The sequence below is a fragment of the Arvicola amphibius genome, chromosome 10 (genome assembly GCF_903992535.2).
Source record: "Arvicola amphibius chromosome 10, mArvAmp1.2, whole genome shotgun sequence".
NCBI lineage: Eukaryota > Metazoa > Chordata > Mammalia > Rodentia > Cricetidae > Arvicola > Arvicola amphibius.
In genome coordinates this window covers 13,134,231-13,156,461 of record NC_052056.1, presented here as the reverse complement: position 1 = coordinate 13,156,461, position 22,231 = coordinate 13,134,231, and the positions used below count along the sequence as shown (strand labels likewise).

Here is a 22,231-nt window from a genome sequence, read left to right as displayed (position 1 = left end):
AAAGGCTTCCAAAAAAAGAAAAAAATCCAGTAATCAAAGTCTGCTCAAAGGTGAGATGAAGCAGGTATTTTCAAACACTATGGAGAGTACCCCTTGTCAAAACCTGAATGCAAGTAACGGACATGAGAGAGGAAAGCGGTGTAAAGCTAATTCCTTTTCCAGCTACAACACTGGTGATGGCTAAGTGCACACAGGTGTATTCAATAGTTAAAGTATGAAAATCCAATGTGACACTCCAAGGCCTCCATTCCAAATGGCTATTCTAACTGCGTGGAAGTTCACTAAGTATGTGTACAGACTTTGGGTCTACTTAATTTTGGTGTACGATTTTTTATTTGCGACATTTTATAATAAAGTTTACTAAAAGTTTAATATTTAAATATATAAAAAAGTTTTATATATTTTTAAAAAATACAAAAACCAAGCCCTTTGGAGGCTGGCATCTGCGGCATCTAGCAGTACCTTCCCTACTGGACCTGCAACCCTATGCAGGTTTTCATACAAGAGGCAGCAAAAAGTAGCGGGGAGAAATCACCTGCATTCAAACTCTGTTTCCTTGCTTATGAAATGGAAACACTGTCTGAACAAATTGTGACAGTTAACTAAAAGGCTCACATCCTAATTCCAGCACTCCAGAGGCTGAGGCAGGAAAACGGCATAGCAAGTTCCAGGCTAGGCCTGACTACATACTGAGACCCTGTCTCAGACAAAAACACAGAAAAACTTTCTGTGGCAGCCTTACCATGTTGGCACAAAGTAACTACACAGTTAATAGCGTCTTCTAACTACAAATGCATGATTTTAGACAAGGATGTTTACCACACCACTGTTTAACAAAGCAAGAGAAGGCAACACATACAGTGTATTTCCACATATGTTTATAAATGGAGGTTGTGGGGCATGGACTTTGCTGACGTAGCCAGAGCTAAAGCAAACACATTATATTAAAGGCTTTTATTTTAACTTACTATACATACTTAAATTTTAGAAGGTTACTGGGTAGATACAGTGTTCTCTGTCTGTCTGATTTCATCTTCAGTCACCTGTAAAGACACCAACAGCTTTACTTCTCAAACAGACCTTTCAAAATACACCCTAACCCACAGTCCAGCCCTCCACTCCTCCTACGAAAATCTGTCCCACTTTCCCTCAGTGATTATTATGGAAAGCTAAACAAGAACAAAGGCTTAAAAAACAAGTTGCCAATATAGATCCCCAAATGTATCCCATTTAAAAGCACATAATCAGAGGCATATTACATGTAGGCTTCCAAAGCTTCTCACCTTATTCTTTCTATCTATAGAACAAAAGCATCACTATAGGAAAAAATCACCAGCTGTGAAACACAAGGTATTCTATTCAAGGTATCTTGTGTGGGCACAGTTGTGTTTGTACCAGACTGCGTTACAGACCTAGTGCAAAGAGGTACCAGCACAGCCCGTGGGCCCATTCTATGGACAGGCTGTCATGAAGAAATTAGCAACTTGAAAATAAACTGGTCATGTGCTTAATAAGTTTGTTGGTTACCCTTAATTTATTGTTCACAGAGTGACTGAGTAAGTCAGAAGAGCTGAGGCAAGTCTCGGGCAGCTCTCACAACACGGCTGACAACATGGTGCTGAGGTCAGGAAATGTGACACTCTTACTTAAACCTCATAAGCCTTCATTTTTCAAATGTTCATTAAGTTCACAAAATTTTTTAAAAAGGACTCAATTAGGACTAACACAGCTACTAAGAACAATTACCATCACATTTTTCTCTTTCAGTTATATGCTATCATTTTAATGATATTAACAAATTTAAAAGGCAAATTATAGCTTTATTCTTGCCAAAAGACCATCAGCGAACAATCACTACTAATAGGACAAGTCAGTACTGTTTTTATTTTGCTTCTCTCCACAGCCACTCGGCCACTACCTCTATTTCGTTGGGGTTTGTTTGTTTGTTTGTTTGTTGGGTTTTTGGTGTTTTGTTTTCTTATTTTTGTTTGGTTTTCGGTTGTTACTTAATTTCTAAGACATCCCTTCACAGAAGAAAATTTTTGCAGTGAAAACTTACCATTTTCCGTGATCTTTCCAATAGCTTGTCCCATATTGTAAAGTGTGCCTGAGAAGAGAGGATCTGCTATGAATGCACACAGGAGGAAGCTGGAGTTTTTAGATTTATTTGTATGTGTTAAGTGCTTCCCCTGCATGTATGTACGTGCACCACATCTGCGCCTGGTGCCCGTGGAGGTCTCAGAGGGCCACCAAATCCCAGGGTTTGTTATGAGCCATCTTATGGGTGCTGTGAGTTGACCCCAGGTCCTCTGCAAGAACAAGTGCTCTTAACCTGAGCATCTCTCCAGGCACTCCCCACACTCACTGTCAAGAAAGTTTGTCAAAGTCCAAATCTTTACATATAGCTTTTTAAAATCATATCTATGTGTCTATCTGTATGCAGGTGTGTGCATGTGGACAGTGTCCATTTGAAATCACATCTATGTGTCTGTACTCAGGCATGTGCATGTGGAAGGTGTCCATTTGAAATCACATCTATGTGTCTGTCTGTACACAGGTGTGTGCATGTGGAAGGTGTCCAAGAAAGCTAGATCTCTCAGACACACTGGAGCTGGAGTTGTGGGTGCCATGACCCCAACTCCGGTCCTCTGCGAGAGCAGTACGTACTATTACCTGTGGAGACATCTCCAGTCCCTTTTATGCAGCTTTTTAAACCAAGTAGGAAGATGTGTAGAACTAGAGTGTGATTATAAAGGTGAACAGAGCCTCCTGTAACAACCCCTCACCCCACCCCCAACCCACGAAAAGGTAACAGCCTAGACAGGAAGCCGTCAGAGAGAACTCTTAAAAAAATGTGACAAGGCCAGGAGGAGGAGGAGGAGAAAATGAAACTCTCTTATAATCACAGGCAGGAGCCTAGCATCAGCATCATCAGAAAGGCTTCTTCCAGCAACTGATGGAAACAGATGCAAAAACCCTCAGCATAACATTAAGAGTTCAGGGAATCCAGTAGAAGAGCAAGAGGGGGGACTGTAGGAGCTGGAGGGGTCAAGGGCACAAGAAATCCCACAGAGTCAACTAACCTCATAGGAGCTCATAGAGACTAAACTGACAACCAGGGAATCTGAATGGGTCTGACACATGCATGTGACGGCTGTATAGTTTTCCTCTAGTGGGACTCCTAACAGTGTGGACTGGGACAGTCTCACCCACTTTTTGAACCCTTTTCCTCTTACTGGGCTGCCTTGCCCACCCTTAATATGAGGAGAGGTGCCTAATCTTATAGCAACTTGATATGTTATGTATGCTTGATATCCCTGGGAGGCCTGCCCTTTCTAAAGGGAAACAGAAGCAGAGAGAATGGGGGACTGAGAGGAGAGGAGGGACAGGAAACTGTGGTCAGGATGGAATATAGGAGAAGAATAAATGTGATAAAGATATTAAAGCGTAGCTCCCCACAACTGATGGATTCTGGTGGGGTACAGGTGGGGAAGGACTCAGTTTTCTTTAAGAAGATGGCCAGTGGGAGTTTGGCCATGCGCCAGTGAATATATGGGCAATACAAATTGGACTTTTTTCTTCCTTCCTTCCTTTCTTTCCTACCTCTCTTTTTATTAGGGGTGGGGGGTCACAAGGTAGGGGATCGACCTGGGAGGACTGGGAAGTATGATCAGGGTGCATTATGTGAAATTCCCAGATAATCAACAAAATATTATGTAGGGAATAAATAAACAAAAGTGACCAGAGGAAGGAAGTACACAGACCTCTCACCTCATGTGGCTGGGATATGCCGTTCTCCCATCTTTGTCCTGCTACTTCATGTATATCACGTCCATCATCGAAATCATTCTCCCTAATGGGAAGTAAAACTGTGCCCCACTTCCCAAAGACTACGGCTCTTTCCCTGACGAGCCCATTTCACCCTCTAGAGGTCATCCTTCCTGTCAGACCACGGCACTCACAGGGCACGTCATTAGGAACCACCTGCACCGCTGGGACACTGAAATGGCAGAGCCGTGGCTCAGAAAATTACACCCCAAAGAATGAGCAGAGAGCTCACTGATGGTGGCAGTGAGGTACGGGGTGGTCAGTGACCATTTCACACAAAAACGAGCTCAGTCTGCAACAAAAGGCAAAACTATTAACTATCTACATGCAAACCCTTCTATAGACAGCATAGTATGCCAAAGAGGAAAACTTAACCCTCCTGAGGCAGAAGGGACAACTGGTGAGAGAACTTAGCCTGTAACCAGGACAGAGCAGACGGAGGAAGGAGTGGCCTGCAGTGAGGTCAGAAGGCAAGCAGGGGAGACACTGCAGGACTTAGCGACACAGAACAGAGTCAGGTTTGTTTCAGGCACACCACTAGAGAGTTGGGGCATGAAGAATTAGATAATCTGTAGATGAAGAATTAGACAATCTGTAGACGAAGAATTAGACAATCTGTAGACGAAGAATTAGACAATCTGTAGATAAAGAATTAGACAATCTGTAGATAAAGAATTAGACAATCTGTAGATGAAGAATTAGACAATCTGTAGATGAAGAATTAGACAATCTGTAGATGAAGAATTAGACAATCTGTAGATGAAGAATTAGACAATCTGTAGATGAAGAATTAGACAATCTGTAGATGGCGCACACCTGTAATCCCAGCCTTAGGTTTGTTTCAGGCAGACCACTGGAAAGTTGGGGCACGAAGAATTAGGCAATTTGTATATGGCTCACACCTGTAATCCCAGCTTTAGGAAGCAAAGGCAGGAGGGTCAGAAGATCAAGGTCACCTAATCTATACAGTGACTTCAAGGTCACTCTGGACTACAGGAGATCCTGTCTCAAAAGAAGGAAACAAACAGTGGGCCATGTCAGTGGCTAGGGGGTGAAAAGCACTAGCTGTTCTAAAGGAGCCAGGTTCAATTCCTAGCACCTACATGCTGGCTCATAGCCATTCTAGTTCCATAGGACCTGATGCCATCTTCTGGCCTCCATTGACCATGTAGTACATAGACATACTTACAGACAAAACACTCATACACATAAAAATAATAATGTATTTAAGTGAACAGTCAGGCAGTGGTGCACACACCTTTAATCCTAGCACTTGGGAGGCAGAGGCAAGCAGATCTCTGAGAATAAGGCCAGCCTGATCTACAGAGCTAGAACCAGGACAGCCAGGGATACACAGAGAAACCCTGTCTCAAAAAACAACAACAACAACAAAAAGTAAGCAAACATGGTTCTGACTACAAATTCAAGGCTACACTATAGAAGGTAAGGAGGTAGAAGGTAAGAAGGCAGGAGGTAGGATGGTGTTATGCAGCAGATGGGTTAGAATCAGACTGTGTTGAGCTAGGAGTCCAAAGGATTTGCTAATAAATGGGAAGAAAAAGAACAAACCAAAGACTATCTATAATAAGTAGAAATGGGACAACTAGGGAAAGAAGCATGTGTGCAGGAAATCCAACATGCAAACATGGGTGTCATCAGACTTGTGAGAGTGGATTCCTGATTCTGTCCTACTGTCTATCCCTTTCAATGCCACAGTCTTGATTGCTGCAGCTATAAACAGGCTGAAGTCAAGACGATGCCTCCCATGTTACAATCTACCAAAATTCTTTGAGCTATTGCAATTCCTCTGTCCTTCATTTCAACTTTAGGCTATGTGCGCTAAAAAATTTTAAATGAAAAAAATATTTAAATAAATGAAAATATTCCGTATTAATTTATTAGAAAACCAAACATATTAAAGGTAACAATTCTTTTGAAACTACAACAGAGGTTAAGAGAAATTCGTTATTTAGTGTAAAAAAGGTTTACACTAAAGTTAAATGAAGCATAAAGGGCCCATCAAAATTCCAGCAAAATTCTTCAAAGACCTCGAAAGAACAGTACTCAATTTCATTTGGAAAAGCAAAAAACCCAGGATAGCCAAAACAATCCTGGGCAATAAAAGAACTTCTGGAGGCATCACAATCCCTAATTTCAAACTCTACTACAGAGCTACAGTACTGAAAACAGCCTGGTACTGGCATAAGAACATACAGGAGGACCAATGGAACCAAATAGAAGACCCGGATATCAATCCACACATCTTCAAAGACCTGATATTTGATAAAGAAGCAAAAAATATCAAATGGAAAAAAGAAAGCATATTTAACAAGTGGTGATGGCATAACTGGATATCAACATGTAAAAAAATGAAAATAGACCCATTTCTATCACCATGCACAAAACTCAAGTCCAAATGGATCAAAGACCTCAACATAAAGCCAGCCACACTGGCTTTGGCACAGGGAACCACTTCCTAAATATAACCCCAGTAGCACAGACACTGAGAGAAACAATTAATAAATGGAACCTCCTGAAACTGAAAAGCTTCTGTAAAGCAAAGGACACGGTCAACAAGACAAAACGACAGCCTACAGAATGGGAAAAGATCTTCACCAACCCCACATCAGACAGAGGTCTGATCTCTAAAATATACAAAGAACTCAAGAAATTGGACACCAAAACATCACATAATCCATAACATAATCCAATAAAAATGGAGTACAGACCTAAACAGAGAACTCTCAACAGAGGAATCTAAAATGGCTGAAAGACACTTAAGGAAATGCTCAACATCCTTAGCCATCAGAGAAATGCAAATCAAAACAACTCTGAGATTCCATCTTACACCTGTAAGAATGGCCAAGATCAAAAACACTGATGACAACTTATGCTGGAAAGGTTGTGCAAAAAAGGGAATACTTCTGCATTGCTGGTGGGAATGCAAGCTGGTACAACCCCTTTAGATGTCAGTATGGCGATTTCTCAGAAAATTAGGAAACAACCTTCCTCAAGACTCAATAATACCACTTTTGGGTATATATCCAAAGGATGCTCAATCGTGCCACAAAGACATGTGCTCAATTATGTTCATAGCAGCATTGTTTGTCATAACGAGAACCTGGAAACAACCTAAATGCCCCTCGAAGAATGGATAAGAAAAATGTGGAAATTTACATAATGGAGTAGTACACAGCAGAAAAAAATAACGACAGCTTGAATTTTGCAGGAAAATGGATGGAACTAGAAAACATTATTTTGAGTGAGGTAACCCAGACCCAGAAAGACAGTTATCACATGTACTCACTCATAAGGTGTTAAACATAAAGCAAAGAAAGCCAGCCTTCAAACCACAGTCCCAGAAAACTTAGGCAACAATACGAACACCAAGAGAGACTTACATAGCTATAATCTACATGGGAAGTAGAAAGTATAAAAAGACAAGATCTCCTGAGTAAATCGGGAACATGGGAACCCTGGGGGAAGACTGAAGGAGGGAGAGGAGAGGCAGGGAGGGGAGCAGAGAAAAATGTAGAGCTAAATAAATATCAATAAAAAAAATAAAACAAAAAAATGAAGCACAAAGGAATTAGAGTAGTTAACTTTTCATATGGATACAATATATATACATAGGAAGTTTATAAAATAATTCCATGTGGCTCTTCCAGATGTCCACAGTTAAGCTGTTCCTCCTCCACTCTACACTCCCATTCCTGTCCCTACTTAACCTACCCTTCCCATTATCTCCTCCTCCTTCCTATCATGTGTTTACAATCCCTGTTCCTTTAAGATCTTGCTTCCCCTCCCACCACTGTCCCCCACTCCTAGCTGAGAGCTGACAGCTGAAGGGGAGGGAGAGTCCGTTTTCTTTAAGGGGGGGGGGGGGTCTCTGGCACTTCCACACACTCTAGTGGATGACCTCACATCCATGAGCACATGGGCACCACAAACTGGACTCCGTGGGAATATAAAAAAGGATGACACAAACTTAGAAAGGAGGAGAAAATAATGGATCTGAGAGGAGTTAGGGGAGAAGGGAGTAAATATGACTAAGATACACTGTATACATGAACTGTTCAGTTACTAAAATTAATTAATAAAAACATATTGGCCAGGCATCATGGCACATGCCTTTAATACCAACACTTTGGAGGCAGAAGTGGGTGGATACCTCTGAGATCAAGGTCAATCTGGTCTACATAGAGAGTTCCAGGATATCTAGGGGTATGTAGAGAGACCCTGTCTCAAACAAATATATTGAAAAAATAAAAATAAAAATGCAATTTTGACAAAGAACAATAAAACGGAGTAAATTATTTACCCTATTCAGTGCCCTATTTATAGCCACAGTAACTAACACCGTGGGATGCAGAGAGAAGGTGACAGATGGAACAGAACTGAAACCCAGAAGCCACCCCACCCACCGGATTCTTCCTATCGCCGCGTCCATACCCCGACAGCCACACTGTATCTGTTTTCTAAGGTATTACCACTGAAGAAACCAGACACGGGTTTCTTGTGTGTCTGCATGACACGTATTATTTCTTATAACTATAATTACCACGAAAACCAATGTTTAAAAAAAGAAGTGAAAGGAAGAGCATTAGTAGGAGGTGGAGGCAATGTGGGAAACAAGAGTCTCCTTGATTTATAAGCGATCCTAACAGTAGAGGAGAGGGCGACTCCCAAGGCCCAGGGCGTTCCAGAGGCCTCACTCACTAGCAGCCACCCCAGGGCCCCTCAATTCGTCATTACCTGTTTCTCCTAGGCTACTTCGGAAAATTAAAAACACTATCTCAATTTGATTCCTTGAATGAACCTTCTGTTTTATATTATGAAAGAGCTTGCAAAATTATTAGTGGACCCCAAGGAAATGAAAATGCTTATTCTTCCAATTTCTATAAAATCAAGTCTAGAATCAGTGCATCCCCGTGCTAGAAGCTGTGGAGCTTAGCTTTTACTTACTCTCAAGTGGGTGGGTAAAGACAGGCCCTGAAACCTCCTTGTGAGGCTCGGCTGAGTGGAGTGGAGATTGTGGACCGCTGACACTTCGTACTGGAAACAAATGCTTGTTCTTGGGATGAGAGGGCCTTCACTCACATCGATGAAGTCACCAATTCTGGTGTGATGTTAGAAAATAAGCAAGGAAAACATTAATATCAAATCACAGTAGTGTGAAAAATCAACTTATTTCTGCTAGATCGCAAGGCAAAAAAAATCTGCCCAATTACCTTTAATAAACCTGATATTCAATGCCCAGAGAACAATCCACCTGTAACAACCCTGACATACAATGCCAAGAGAATAATCCACCCAATCCACCTGTAACAACCCTGACATACAATGCCAAGAATAATCCACCCAATCCACCTGTAACAATTCTGACATACAATGCCCAGAGAACAATCCACCTGTAACAACCCTGATATACAATGCCAAGAGAATAATCCACCCAATACACCTGTAACAACCCTGACATACAATGCCAAGAGAATAATCCACCCAATCCACCTGTAACAACCCTAACATACAATGCCAAGAATAATCCACCCAATCCACCTGTGACAACCCTGGCATACAATGCCAAGAGAATAACTTAGAAATTGTAAAAGAACTCATTTTTTAATTAGGATTCACATAACTATAAAGGATTTTGAGAGTCATGGGACCCATCATATTATCAAACACATCCAACTTGTCTACGATTGACAACCTACAACCATGCAATAACTCACAGTAGCCAAGTCTTCAATTTGGTATGCAGAATAAAAGAACTGTTTCTAGAAGAAAACACCCTGGAACTTTGGAGCTGGGAAAAGCTCAGAGTTATAAGAGGACTTGATGTACAAGCATAAAGACCTGAGTTTGATGCTCAGCAATCACACAAAAGCCAAGCATAGCTAAGTATGCCTGGAACTGCTGTTAAATGAGGGACAGGGACAGATCAATCCCAGAACTTCACTGACTAGCCAGTATAGCTGATGTTATGAGTTTCCTGTTTAGTGAGAGCCTTTTCTCAAGGGATAAGGCAGAGAGCAACAGAGGATACTCAGTATCCGCCTCTGAAAGAGTATGAGCCCATGAGCTCTTGTTCTCTCTCTTTTCCCTCCTTTCCTCCCCCCACCCCCATGCCTGGAACCTGCTCTCTATGGGAAACCATCAATATAAGCAGTGGATTTTCTCCATTTTTGCCTAGAGTACATTCCAATTTAATTTACATGAATAATAAATAACAAATTAACACACATGGTTCTATACTACCATGTCCAATTCCTAACTAAATGTTTTGTCCAATTTCAGAATCAACTCTCAAAAATTTCATTTTTAACATTCTAAAATCTTCAACTGAATAAAAATAAATCATAAGATCACATGTGGTAGCACATGCCTGTAAATGCTGTGGAATAATCCTCTTGTACATTGTTACAATTGGTTTAATAAAACACCGATTAGCCAGGCAGGAAATAAAGGTAGGGCAACCAAACTAAGGATGATGGGAAGGAGAAGGGAAGAGTCAGGAGATGCCTGCCAGACACAAAGAAGGCAAGATGGGCACACCATACTGAGAAAAGGTACTGTCACATGGCAGAGTGTAAATAAGGAATATGGGTTAACTTAAAATGAAAGCGTTAGTAATAAGCCTGAGCTATTAGTCAAGCATTTATAAGTAATATTAAGCCTCTGTGCGGTAATTTGGGAAGCAACTGCCAGGTATTTGGGACTGAGCAGTTCTGAGACAGGAAACTTCTGCCTACATGTAATCCCAACACTCAGGAAGCTGAAGCAGGAGCATCACATATTTGAGGCCAGTTTATAAGAAGCCCTGTCTCAAACAAACACAGAAAGGTAGAAAATACATTAAATGAAAAACGAAAAACACAACTGTCCCTAGAGATCATGTGAAACTCCCGGTTGCCACATAAACACTAACAAAGCAACAGAGGAAGGTAGTGACAGCACAATACTGTACACATGGATCTACTGCTCTAGGGGAACACAGCCAGGCTTCCTATAGCATAGCCACCCAATTTCAGATGCTTACCTGTGTAACTTGACTATTCTCTCAGGATTCTGAGATGCCTTCTCCTCTATAAAGTCCACCTTATACCTGAAAAGCAGCACCAAAAAAGAAAAAAAAAAATCAAACTCCAACTATCCAGAAACATCTGAAGATGCCGTTTCCACTTCAACTGCAGTGGTTGCATCAACTGGAGCTTCCTAATCCTCACTTCCCTCTTCTCAGGCTCCGGTCCCACAACCCCACTAAACGCCTCTCACTAAATTCACAGCACGGTGGTTGCCAACTGAGTGGACATTTGTGTGTGTGGGGTGGGGGGGAGGGGGGCTCGAGACAGGGTTTCTCTATAGCTTTGGAGCCTGTCCTGAAACTAGCTCTTGCAGACTAGCTGGCCTTGAACTCACAGAGACCCCACCTGCCTCTGCCTCCCGAGTGCTGGGATTAAAGGACACTTTGCTCCTCTCGTCTTCTCGCAGCATCCTTTCCGCGGCCTCAGTGACATGCCAGCTGCCTGCTAACCCAGCTCCTTAGCCACCCTTCACTTCCCTTCCTTTAAACGCCAGTCTATCCTAGACCCTCATTTTCACTTAAGCATCTGCTTTAAAATCACTTCTTGACTTACAAGTATTAGCTTCCACTGACACAGTTAGTTCTCCCACACCCTGCCCCCAGCCATGTCTGTCCTCTGTGCTGGAAGTCCAAAACTTCCTGACAACCCATAAACACCTTAACCCACCAGTCACCGAATGGAACAACAAAAACGTCTCCTCCTTTTCTCGTGAATTTCCTATCTTAATATGGTAAGAAAACTGTTCATGTGTCTCAGTGAAAAACCAGAGATTTCTTTGATTCTTCTAACACCACACCCTGTATCACTACCACCAAATCCTACCAATGTCAGTGCCTGAAGTCCCTGAGTTTACCCAGCTGTCACTAGAACTAATTAGTACACATGCAGAACGTGAAGCCCAGATAAACGCTAAGAATTTGTTCATTTATCCTCAAGTCCCAAGTAGACATACAGTGGGCACAAACACGAGGTCGCGAACTGTGGATGCAGTGGGATGCACCGATTTACACCCAAGGCAGATGGAGGTCCAGTTCCCTTGGATGCCCTAAATGTAAATGCACACTGGACTCTGAACACTTCAGAATGGAGAGAATATAAATACTTAGCAGCTTTGATACTGATAGTATGTTAAATTAACATTTTAGTATCACAGATTTTCTTTTAACATTTTTATATAGCCACAGGAAAATTTAATAAAATTAGATAAATGGCTTAATCATATTTCTATATGTGTGCCTTGACTTTTGTCAGAAAGGAAGCTGACAAGCTCTGATAACCCAGGAATTGTCTTACGGCATCAATGCTACAGGATGGTTTGGCCTATGGCACTAGTTACTACCTATTCTCTCGTTCAGTTAAGCATGCGTTAGTATTAGGTGCACTGAACTAGGATATGTCACAAACACTTCAGAGGAAAGGGCTTCCCAGCCAGTCCTTTAGAGAACGCTGTCTTCTACCTCCCGGGAGGCCTTGCTTTGCAAGTGTGCTAAGTGTGGGCTTATCACTTCAGCAGCAATGTCTCTGGAAGGTACTTGCAAAGAGGTATGCTGCTTTACAAGATGCCAAGCTAGACAGTAAGTTGAAGAGTGTCTTGATACATTTATGACAAAATATTCCTTAAGAGTCTGAGTTCATGGCTACACAAAGGAAATTGTCATCCATGCCCTTCACTAATTCCAAGGTGTACACTGCAGCTTTAGGCCACAATGTTTTCTGTTTTCAACACAGATCTCCCTTTAAAGTCTCTGTAATGTTTTCTAGTACATGAATTCTCAAATTCAGTTTGCTCTTAACAACACAAGTAGGAGGGAAACTACAAATTTTAAGGGAGAAAGAAACTTGAGAAGCCAAGCAGGATTTGAAATGTTGGCAAATCTATCATATGGCTATTTCACACAGAGAAAAGTATGACCTAAATACATAAACATTGTCCAAACTACTTGCATTTTTAGTTTTAACCTTTTGAGACTGGAAGAGCACAAGGGAAAGGCTGCTGTGTGCACAAAAGAACACCGTCTTAAACACAGGTCATCACTTCAGAGTGGAAACAAGGAAACACACTATCTTGATAAAAAGAGAAGGGCTGGCCCAAAAACAGACACTAAAACCCAGTGAGGAAATTATTGAGGGAATAGGGACCACTTTCCTCAGGGAATCAACAATGAGGTGAACACAGACAATACAGAAAGAGAAATGTGATAAAGAAAAATAAATCTTAAAGCAAAAAATTTAAAATGATGCCTTATGTAAACCAAAGATAAACATTCCTGTTGAGTATGGAAGTGTAAACGCCCCACAACCCAGGTTCCCAAACCCTAAGACAGGAAGATGAGGACAGCAAAATCGGCCTGCACAACTTAGTGACACTGTGTCTCACACTCAACAGGAAAGGAGGGCTGGAAATACAACCCAACAAGCAGAAGGCTTGCCTAGCGTGCAAGCCCAAGGCTCGACCAGCAGTACTTGATATATATACATATATATACTAAATAAAAAGACAGAACTACTTAAAAGCTGAGATTTCATCATTATATGCTATTCTTAAGCCAACACTTACTTGTTATGTTGAAAGATTTCTAAGGCTACTTTTGCATCAACTTCCAGAGTTTCAAAGGGAAGGTCCCGAAACATTAAAGCATGGGCATCTTTTGTGAAAGAACGCAGGTTCTCCTGGAGGGAAAAAAACAAACAAACTGCTAGAAACCATTCACCCGAAATCTTTTCTCCATAAGTCACAAAGACAAAACCACATACTTAGTGCTGCAGATCTTCGCTTAAAAGAAGGAAAAACTCATTTACTAAGACCCTTTTCATTTCACAATATTTTTTTCAATCTTTTCAAATTCACAAACTAAAAATCTTACAAGATAGTAAAACTGTTAAAGATAAATCTGCAGAGAAAATCTTAACATTTCACCCAAAATATACAAACAAATGTTTACTAAAATTATAACACAAGTAGAAACATTAATAAGCAGTGAGGCATAAAAGACTGCATACTGTGTACACATGACTAAAACTATGTTCAATAAATGCAAGAAACGACTCTGAGATTCCATCTTACACCTGTAAGAACGGCCAAGACCAAAAACACTGATGACAACTTATGCTGGAGAGGATGTGGGGAATAGGGAACACTTCTGCATTGCTGGTGGGAATGCAAGCTGGTACAGCCCCTTTGGATATTTCTCAGAAATATAATAATATAAGTATAAATATAAGTATGGTGATTTCTCAGAAAATTAGGAAACAACCTCCTCAAGACCCAGCAATACCACTTTTGGGTATATATCCAAAGGATGTTCAATTGCACCACAAGGACATGTGCTCAACTATATTCATAGCTGCATTGTTTGTCACAGCCAGAACCTGGAAACAACCTAAATGCCCCTCGACCGAAGAATGGAAAAGGAAAATGTAGTACATTTACACAATGGAGTAGTATACAGCAGAAAAAAATGACATCTTGAATTTTTCAGACACACGGATGGATCTAAAAAACATTATATTGAGTGAGGTAACCCAGACTCAAAAAGACAAATATCACATGTACTCACTCATAAATGGCTTTTAGACAAAATAAATAAATAAAATTTTAGCAAAAAAATAAATAAAGCAAGCCCACAATTCATAAACCCAGAGAACCTAGACAACAATGAGGACCCTAAGAGAGAGACATACATCACACATGGGAAGTAGAAAAAGACAAGATCCCCTTAGTAAATTGGGAACATGGGAGAGGACTGAAGGGGAGGGGAGGGGAACAGAAAAGAAGGAAGGGGGGCAGAGAAAAATGTATAGCTCAAAAAAAAAAATAACAAATAAATAAATAAATGCAGGAGAAAAAGTATCATTGTTTTTACCCCTCAGTTTCGCTGGTCATGTAATGTTAGCATATGCCAGATCAATCAGGACCGACATTTTTTAATGAGGCAGAAAATACACAATTAGTTAAGGTTTTACATATGTCGTTGCTATTTGGGACACTTTTTCATGTTTGAATCTTAGTTAAACTCACTTCTTTAAAAAAAAGTTTATTTATTTTATTTGAATGTCTGTGTGTGTGCAAGTGCCCACAGGAGCCAGGAGAGGGTGTCCGATGGACCGGAACTGGAGTTACAGTCAGTCATGAGCTGCCTGACGTAGGTGATAAGAACAGAATCCAGGGCCTCAGTCAGGACAGCAAGTGCTCTTTTCATTGCCGATCATCTCTGCAGCCTCATCTGGCTCTTGATGACTCCTGCATATACAGAACGCTCACCGTACGCACAATGCTAAAACAGGGTAAGTTGACAGTTTTCAAACTCTACTCTGGGGATCCAAGTAAGTATGGCTCCAGGTCCCCTAACACAACATTAACCAACAAAATAAGCTCATGCATACACATGCATATGTATATGGTGTGTGTGTATGTGTATGATATATGTGTATTCGGTGTGCGTGTCTGTGTAGCGGGTGATGTATGTGAACCTGCTGGGGTGAGGGATACGTGCTGAGGCCAGAAGAGAACATCAGGTATCAGGTGTCCTGCTCTGTCACTTGTCACCATATTCCCATCAGTGTCGGTCACAGGACCTGAAGCCAGGCTGATGCTTGGCAAACCCCCGTGACCCCATCTCTGCTCCAGCACCCAGTACAAGGGGCGACAAGTAGGTACAATCCCACTCAGCTTTTTGCAGGGATACTGGAGATCTGCACTGAGAACCGCATGCTGTCACAGCATCTGAGGATTCTTACTGCTGTGAAGACACCGTGACCACAAGCGCGGTCATGGAGGAGAGTTTACTTCACTCACACTTCCACATCACAACCCATCATCAAAGGAGGGCAGGGCAGGAACCAAAAGCAGGAGCTGACGCAGAGGCCATGGAGTAGTACTGCTTAATACTCTGCCCCACTGCTTGCTCAGTCTGCCTTCTTATACAAACCAAGCACACCAGCCCAGGGATAGCACCACCCACAACGGACTGGGCCCTCCTACATCAATCACTAACTGGGAAAACGCTATAGAGTTGTCCACAGGCCAATCTGGTAGGAACACTTCTCAGCTGAAGTCATTCTTCCCCTAGGACTCCAGCATCTGTCAAGTTAACAAAAAGCTAGACCGCACACAGCAAGCTTCTTACTGAGCCACTTCTCCAGTCCAGCTTCTGTATCTTATATTCTGGATGTCCTAAAACTACTACCTTAAGAAAGGCACCTTGAAAGCTAGGTGTGGTGGTGCACACCTTTAACCCCAGCACTCAGGAGGAAAAGGCAGGCAGACCTCTGTGAGTCTGAGGTCAACCAACTTTGTAAGTTAGTTCCACGGCAGCCAGGGCTATACTGTAAGGCTCTCGTCTCATGCAAAAACAAAGAAAAGAATAAATAGACAAACAAAAAAGAGGTCAAGCAAGGCAAAGAATATCCTAATCCAAATAAATATACAAATCACCAACAGATGTGTTTACAATATAGAGTAATAGAAAAAAGATGAATGGGTGAGTGAGAGATTAGTGACTGACAGGCACACAGATAACAGGGAGATATTACTCTTGGAGAGAGAGTCTCTAGCTGTCCTCAATGTGCAAAACCATTCAGCAGTACTGACAGCACCATTTTAGCAGAGTATAACACACTCAGAAAACAATGCTCCTAAGAGTAGACTTACTTTTGTTGGCATCCATTCATCCAGCCTCTTATCCAAAACTACATCATAGCAGAAGGCCCCAGCAATTACTGTGAATCCACCAGCAAGAAAAAAGAAAAAAGCAAGCCAAATCTGTTAGAGCAAGAAGTTTCTAATCTGCAACAATCGATTAGTTAGATCACAGAATGAAAAGTTAGCAATCACCCCTAACTCTACAAATGGATACAAATATAACTCTACAGGAAATGCCCAAATTCTTATCTCTTAGAAAACTTCACTTTTTAATTTTTTGTTCTTAGACTCATCTGAGCTTCTTTCATTCATTTTGTCTTTCTGTCTTCTGTCTGTCTATTTGTCTGTCTCTCTCTCTCTCTCTCTCTCTCTCTCTCTCTCTCTCTCACACACACACACACACACACACACACACACATTAATTTTATACATTGCTGCTATACCTAATGACGAGAACTTCTGGAGTAAACAAAGTTATAGACTCTTACCCTTGCACTTCATCACCAAGCTGCCCCTCTGGTCTGCTTCTGAAGAACAGAATTCCCCCTAAAGCACAGCTCTTCTCAGCATCCTACCCATCTGCCCATTCTTGCCCCCTCCCACAAATTCAGTTTAGAAATAGTCTTAATATGGAAAAGAACACTATAACAGTGTAATTCCATAACATTTGTATGTAAGAGTAACTAATTTCATTGTGTTAATTACTGACATCTGATTACTTCACATTTCATCCTAACATAGTAACTGTATTACCTACAATACATGAACCACATGCATAGTCTTATACTAGATAAAATCAAAAATCAATACCAAAACATTCACAGATCTTAAAAGTATAAATATTGATGTATATATTACCAGGAACTTCTGGTGCTCTCACCAAGCTGACTGCATAATCGTCTTTGAAGGCCCTTTCTACTACACAACCCATGATCATGGCACAAGAACGCCAGTAGGCCTAAAGAAAGAAATACACACATAAATGTAACATACTAAGATTCACTAAAGTTTCTACAGTATTAAAACTTAAATCAACTCTTGGTTTAGCACATAATTTTCCAATACCTGCCCATTCATCAGGGCAATTGTGCCATTAATACAATCAAAAATCAATTATGCTTTTGCCAAAATACCCAGGTTCACATCCAGACTTACTACTTTGTAACTAGTAACCTTAGTCAAGGTGTGGAAGTTCTCTTTATCATTTATTCATGGAAAATAGGAAGAAAATCACCTACTTTCTAGAGTTTATATGAGATCAAATGAACATCTGTCAATTACTTAAACCAGCACCTCAGTGTTATTACTACTAACTGCTCTTAACATCTTCTTGTTTAAGTGTGCTATTTCAACAGATGTTTACTGAACATTTCCTGAAGTGAAAGACTAGATCTAAAAAGGAAACTATCTCTGTATTCACAGAAGGAGTCTAATGCACCCAGCAATAAGATGAAAATACTGTATTTAGAGACTCTAGCCAAGTGTTGCTCGAGCCTAAAGAATTTTGACAGGAAGAAACCTAGTAGATTCCACAGCACAAATGGCATTTTAACTAAAACATAACACATAAACGGCGCTAAAGGGGAAAGACGGTGATCTGCACTGAAGGAAGAGCATCAGCAAAAGCAGGGAGGATAATAACGTATAAATCATTCGCCACCATGTACTCTCATGTGGCCAGAGCAAGAAAGGGGCGGGGGGGTAGAGATCCAATAGAGGGTAAGATTAAAACAGCAGGCTGGAGGCACATCATGCAAACCCAGAAACCTATGTCCACTTTACCATGCAGGCAAATTTTTCGGTAACAAGTGACAAGACCCCCAGAAAGCTATGTCCACTTTACCATGCATGCAAGTTATTCAGGGATCAATGACAAAACCCCCAAAAAGTCATTCATAAAATGTAACAGAACTGCAAAGGATGATGTTCTAAGGGGTAACTGGAGTGGAACAGAGTCAGAAAGTTACTAAAATCATCCACAGACAATGGTTTGATTTCAGACCAAATTCAAGTTATATCAGTAGAAGTGGAACTCCCAAATATATACAGGGTTACCAAAGCTTATGAGCATAAATGACATGCCCTATAGGCTTATCAATCCGAAATACAAACAAGTTGATACCACTAGTATTTTGAGCTACAAAAATACTTAAGTTGACATAAAACACTAGTAGAATACCACAGAGGAGTCTGGCCTTATTTTTAGATTTTATACTTCATAGAACATAGGTTTGATTTTTAAAAAGAAGAAAAAAGCTGGAGGAGCCAAGAAAATACCTTATTCACTTCTCTTGGGTCAGGGTCTTTGAAAGTAAGAAATTTAATCTCACAGGACTTGGTCAAAGGCTTATACATGTCCCACGGCTGTCCGTCCACAAGCGCCAGAATGGACTTCCTGCAGTACCACTCACTTAAATCTGTGAATGCAAACTGGATTGATGATCTAAATCTAACAAAATCCAACGTAAAAAGTTACATGTTTAACTGATATGTTCTGAAACAAAATAATGGAGAGCAAAATTCTACCAACTATTTTTGCAGAAATATATTTTACCTATGATGAATTTAAAAAGAAAACAACACACAAAAGCATTACCAACAAACTACCAAAACCTTTAACAAAATCTATTACAGCTAAGTGTAGTCTTAAATTAATTTGCCAACTAATAAAATAATCTTCAAAGAGCTATAATTAAATAGTCAAAGGGAAACAATGTGGATACATGGATTCATTCACACACAAGTCAGAAGAAAAGGAAAATATATCTATATATTCACATAAATTTGTTTAAATTATCCTTGAGTCTTGCTCCCAAACCACCTCTTTCTTACTATTGCATTACAGACATTTCAAATAAAATAATGTAGCTACCACTGTAAAATTATAAATGTGAATTCACACGTAAACCAATCACCTCTAATCTGTTCCATTACCCTACCCTAAGATTCTAACCCTAAATACACATTTTACACATATTCACAAAAATGGTCAAACTACAGAGTCTAACATATAAACTAGTATTAAGTTCCATAGCAAAGGTCTTAAAGGTCAAGATGAGGATGGCTCAGAAACTTCATCTCTGCAGACAGTATGTATAGAGAGCTCCATTAGAGCCTTCGGTTTGTCTTACTCTCCTCTGTAATCTCCTGTACCACACAGCAAGGCTAAGCAATACGTGAATATCAAATGAGTAATTACCACCAGTGCTTGTTTAACTGTCAAGAGTAGAGGAAGGCTGAGAATGCATGCCTTAAACCAGTTTCAGCTGGCAACTAATCCTGTCACTTACTGAAATGGTATTACTACTGAGTCTCTTAAAAGCTTAAACAACACAGCCAATCGTTTCTATCTACTGTTTGGAGATATGCAATTTAAATATAATGTGTATCAAAGTCTTATCCAAATGTCTTTAATGCCTTCATTTACACACCAAATCATATATAAGCCCAAGGCTCTCTCAAACAATATAAACAAAACAATTAACTTTTAACCCTCACTATACTTAACATGTCCATTCATACACTGAGTACCTATACTGAACAAAACCATAACACAAGGGGCAGGTAGCAAGCAGATGAGAGTTATATTCAGTTAGGAAAAAAAGCTAAAAAGGAAAAGGTAGGAAAAAACAAAAACTCAAAATACTTTTAATGAGACCTGCAGGATAAAGGCTCCCAGTACATGAAACGGGACAGTCTCGAGAGCACCAAGCACCCTAGGCTTAGTCACATTCAAGCAAACTTGGAGACAACCTGCATGCCACAGAAACGCTGCAATATCGGCAGTTCCCACAAAGTAAAAGGGACTGTGAAGGACAACCAAGTGCCAAATAAAGAAATCCCTCAGCCTCACAAAGCAATTACAGAACTTTCCCTCCGCAGTGTTCTGTGTAGCACGCGACAAATGGCCAGGGCCACACACTGATTCTGCTACTCACGCATGGCACAACTGTAGGGAGTTGAAATGTTTCTGTTCATCAAGAAGACGACTCCAGGATCAGTTTTCCCAACATGCTTAACTTCGATCTTTTCTGTTCGGGGAGTTAACGATAACTGTCTACTTTTCTCTTTATTAAAAAGTTCGTTCCTCATTTCCGTCAGTTCGGTGGGTGACAGCTGCGCAGCTGGCGATGTTGCTATAAATCCTATGAGGAAATGAAAGACTGAATAAATGAATAGCTTACTATAGGCCTGTAACAAGTAGAGAAAGCAACAGAATTTTTTGCAAGAATATAGGTGAAAAATTCGACCGGGGCATACTTATACCACTTTATAGCATTAACAATTTTGCTTAGCATAGGCCCACACCTCTGGTTTTCTCTCACATCCACCTATTTTCTCAGTGGCGTCCCAAAAGAAAGTGGGAGGAAACCAGGCTCGGTGGAAAGGAAGCAATGTTGGAGTTGGAAAGGGTCTGGGAGAGGACAAGAAAGTTCCATGAGAGCGGATAGCCCATGCCCAAACTATCAACATCTGGCACGAGAAACGCAGGACTTTTCTTCCAAACCCCAAAGCAAGGGATTTGGCCAGGCAAGCACAAGTATGGGGACGTTTGCAGGAGGCTAGGGCTGCTTCCTAAAAGCCCCACAAGCGCCTCCTGTGCGCGCGTCCCTTCTCTTTCCCCGATTCTGCACAGCAGATTGTCTTCCCAGGCTGGGAACGCGAAAACTCACTCCAGCGGGCCCCGCCGCCCGGGCTGGGCCGGCAAAACAGCAGCCTTCCGACAGTAGTAGCCATGACCGCCAAGGAAGCCAAGGGAGCTTCTTCGCCCGGCTCCTTCTCGTCCCTCTTCCCCCGGAAACCAGAACCGCACGTCGGAGGTTCCGTAGGACCGCTCAGTTCCGGACCCGACGCTGGGGCTGCGTGGCGCCACGAGGGGGCGCAATCGCCCTTCTCTGAGGATTGATCTGATCAATCCTTGGTTGCAGAACAGGGAATGTTCTCCAAGGTGCAGCAGGGACGACTCGGTGCGAGGCTGCTTTGCTGAGCAGCAGAGATGTCTCCTGTACAGGGGACACGCGCGAGTCACACACGCGCCTTTGTCTTCCGAGGGTTCCAGTTTCCGGGCAGAATAGTTATGGGAGGACTTTTCCGCCTTTGCTTTTTTGACAGTCTGGCCAGCCTGCCGGGATACAACTCTAGGTGATGGCATAAAAAAAGGAGTTTTGCAAGGGTGAGTGTTTAGGTCGGCTGCAATGGATCTGTGCCACGTTTCTGTGGTCTTGGAAAAACATCATGTTGATTTTGGAGAGAACATCCTAGAACTCTTTGTGAATGGTCTACGAAAGTTTGCATGGAGCCTTTAACCAGAGCACAGTAAAGTGGAATTTGAGTCTCATCCGTGGATAAATCCCAAAAGAGCAACTGTTCTGCACGGTTGGCGCTCAACAAATCTTTGTTATGACTGTTCGTGTAAAGTACTGCTGCAGAGTGTTACAGCTGAAGCAGCATACAGTTCGATACTTATGCAAAGCTGGACCAATATAGTTCAATAAGTTTAGCCTGGGACTTTCACATGACCTCTTCTTTTAACTTGCGGTGGAGTACACCGCCACCAGGTGTCAGCTGGGACACAGATACTTACACACAACAAATGTGCTGGCTCCTGGGCCCTAATAATACATATTTACAACTGCATAGGGAAAGTGTCAAGACCTGTCCTCAACCTTAAGGT

The 22,231-nt window shown here is 41.4% G+C and overlaps 1 protein-coding gene across 1 annotated transcript; it reads right to left on the bottom strand.

The window, feature by feature from the left end:
- Positions 1-939: 939 nt before the first annotated feature.
- Positions 940-21,344, bottom strand: Mrpl39 (mitochondrial ribosomal protein L39). The gene is made up of 10 exons (XM_038346595.2): positions 21,231-21,344; positions 20,496-20,702; positions 18,835-18,974; positions 17,416-17,515; positions 16,567-16,634; positions 13,474-13,586; positions 10,871-10,936; positions 8,794-8,947; positions 2,060-2,107; positions 940-1,043 (listed from the first exon to the last, which is right to left on the bottom strand). The coding sequence occupies exons 1-10, from the start codon at positions 21,292-21,294 to the stop codon at positions 993-995; spliced, it is 1,011 nt and encodes a 336-aa protein (XP_038202523.1). The 5' UTR covers positions 21,295-21,344; the 3' UTR covers positions 940-992.
- Positions 21,345-22,231: the final 887 nt, after the last annotated feature.

Coding starts and splice junctions, on each gene's coding strand:
- Mrpl39 (XM_038346595.2), bottom strand. CDS start 21,294: ATGGCTACTACTGTCGGAAGGCTGCTGTTTTGCCGGCCCAGCCCGGGC. Junction 17,516..18,834: donor ACCCAAGAGAAGTGAATAAG/GTATTTTCTTGG, acceptor TTCTTTCTTTAG/GCCTACTGGCGTTCTTGTGC. Junction 8,948..10,870: donor AGAATAGTCAAGTTACACAG/GTAAGCATCTGA, acceptor ACATCACACCAG/AATTGGTGACTTCATCGATG.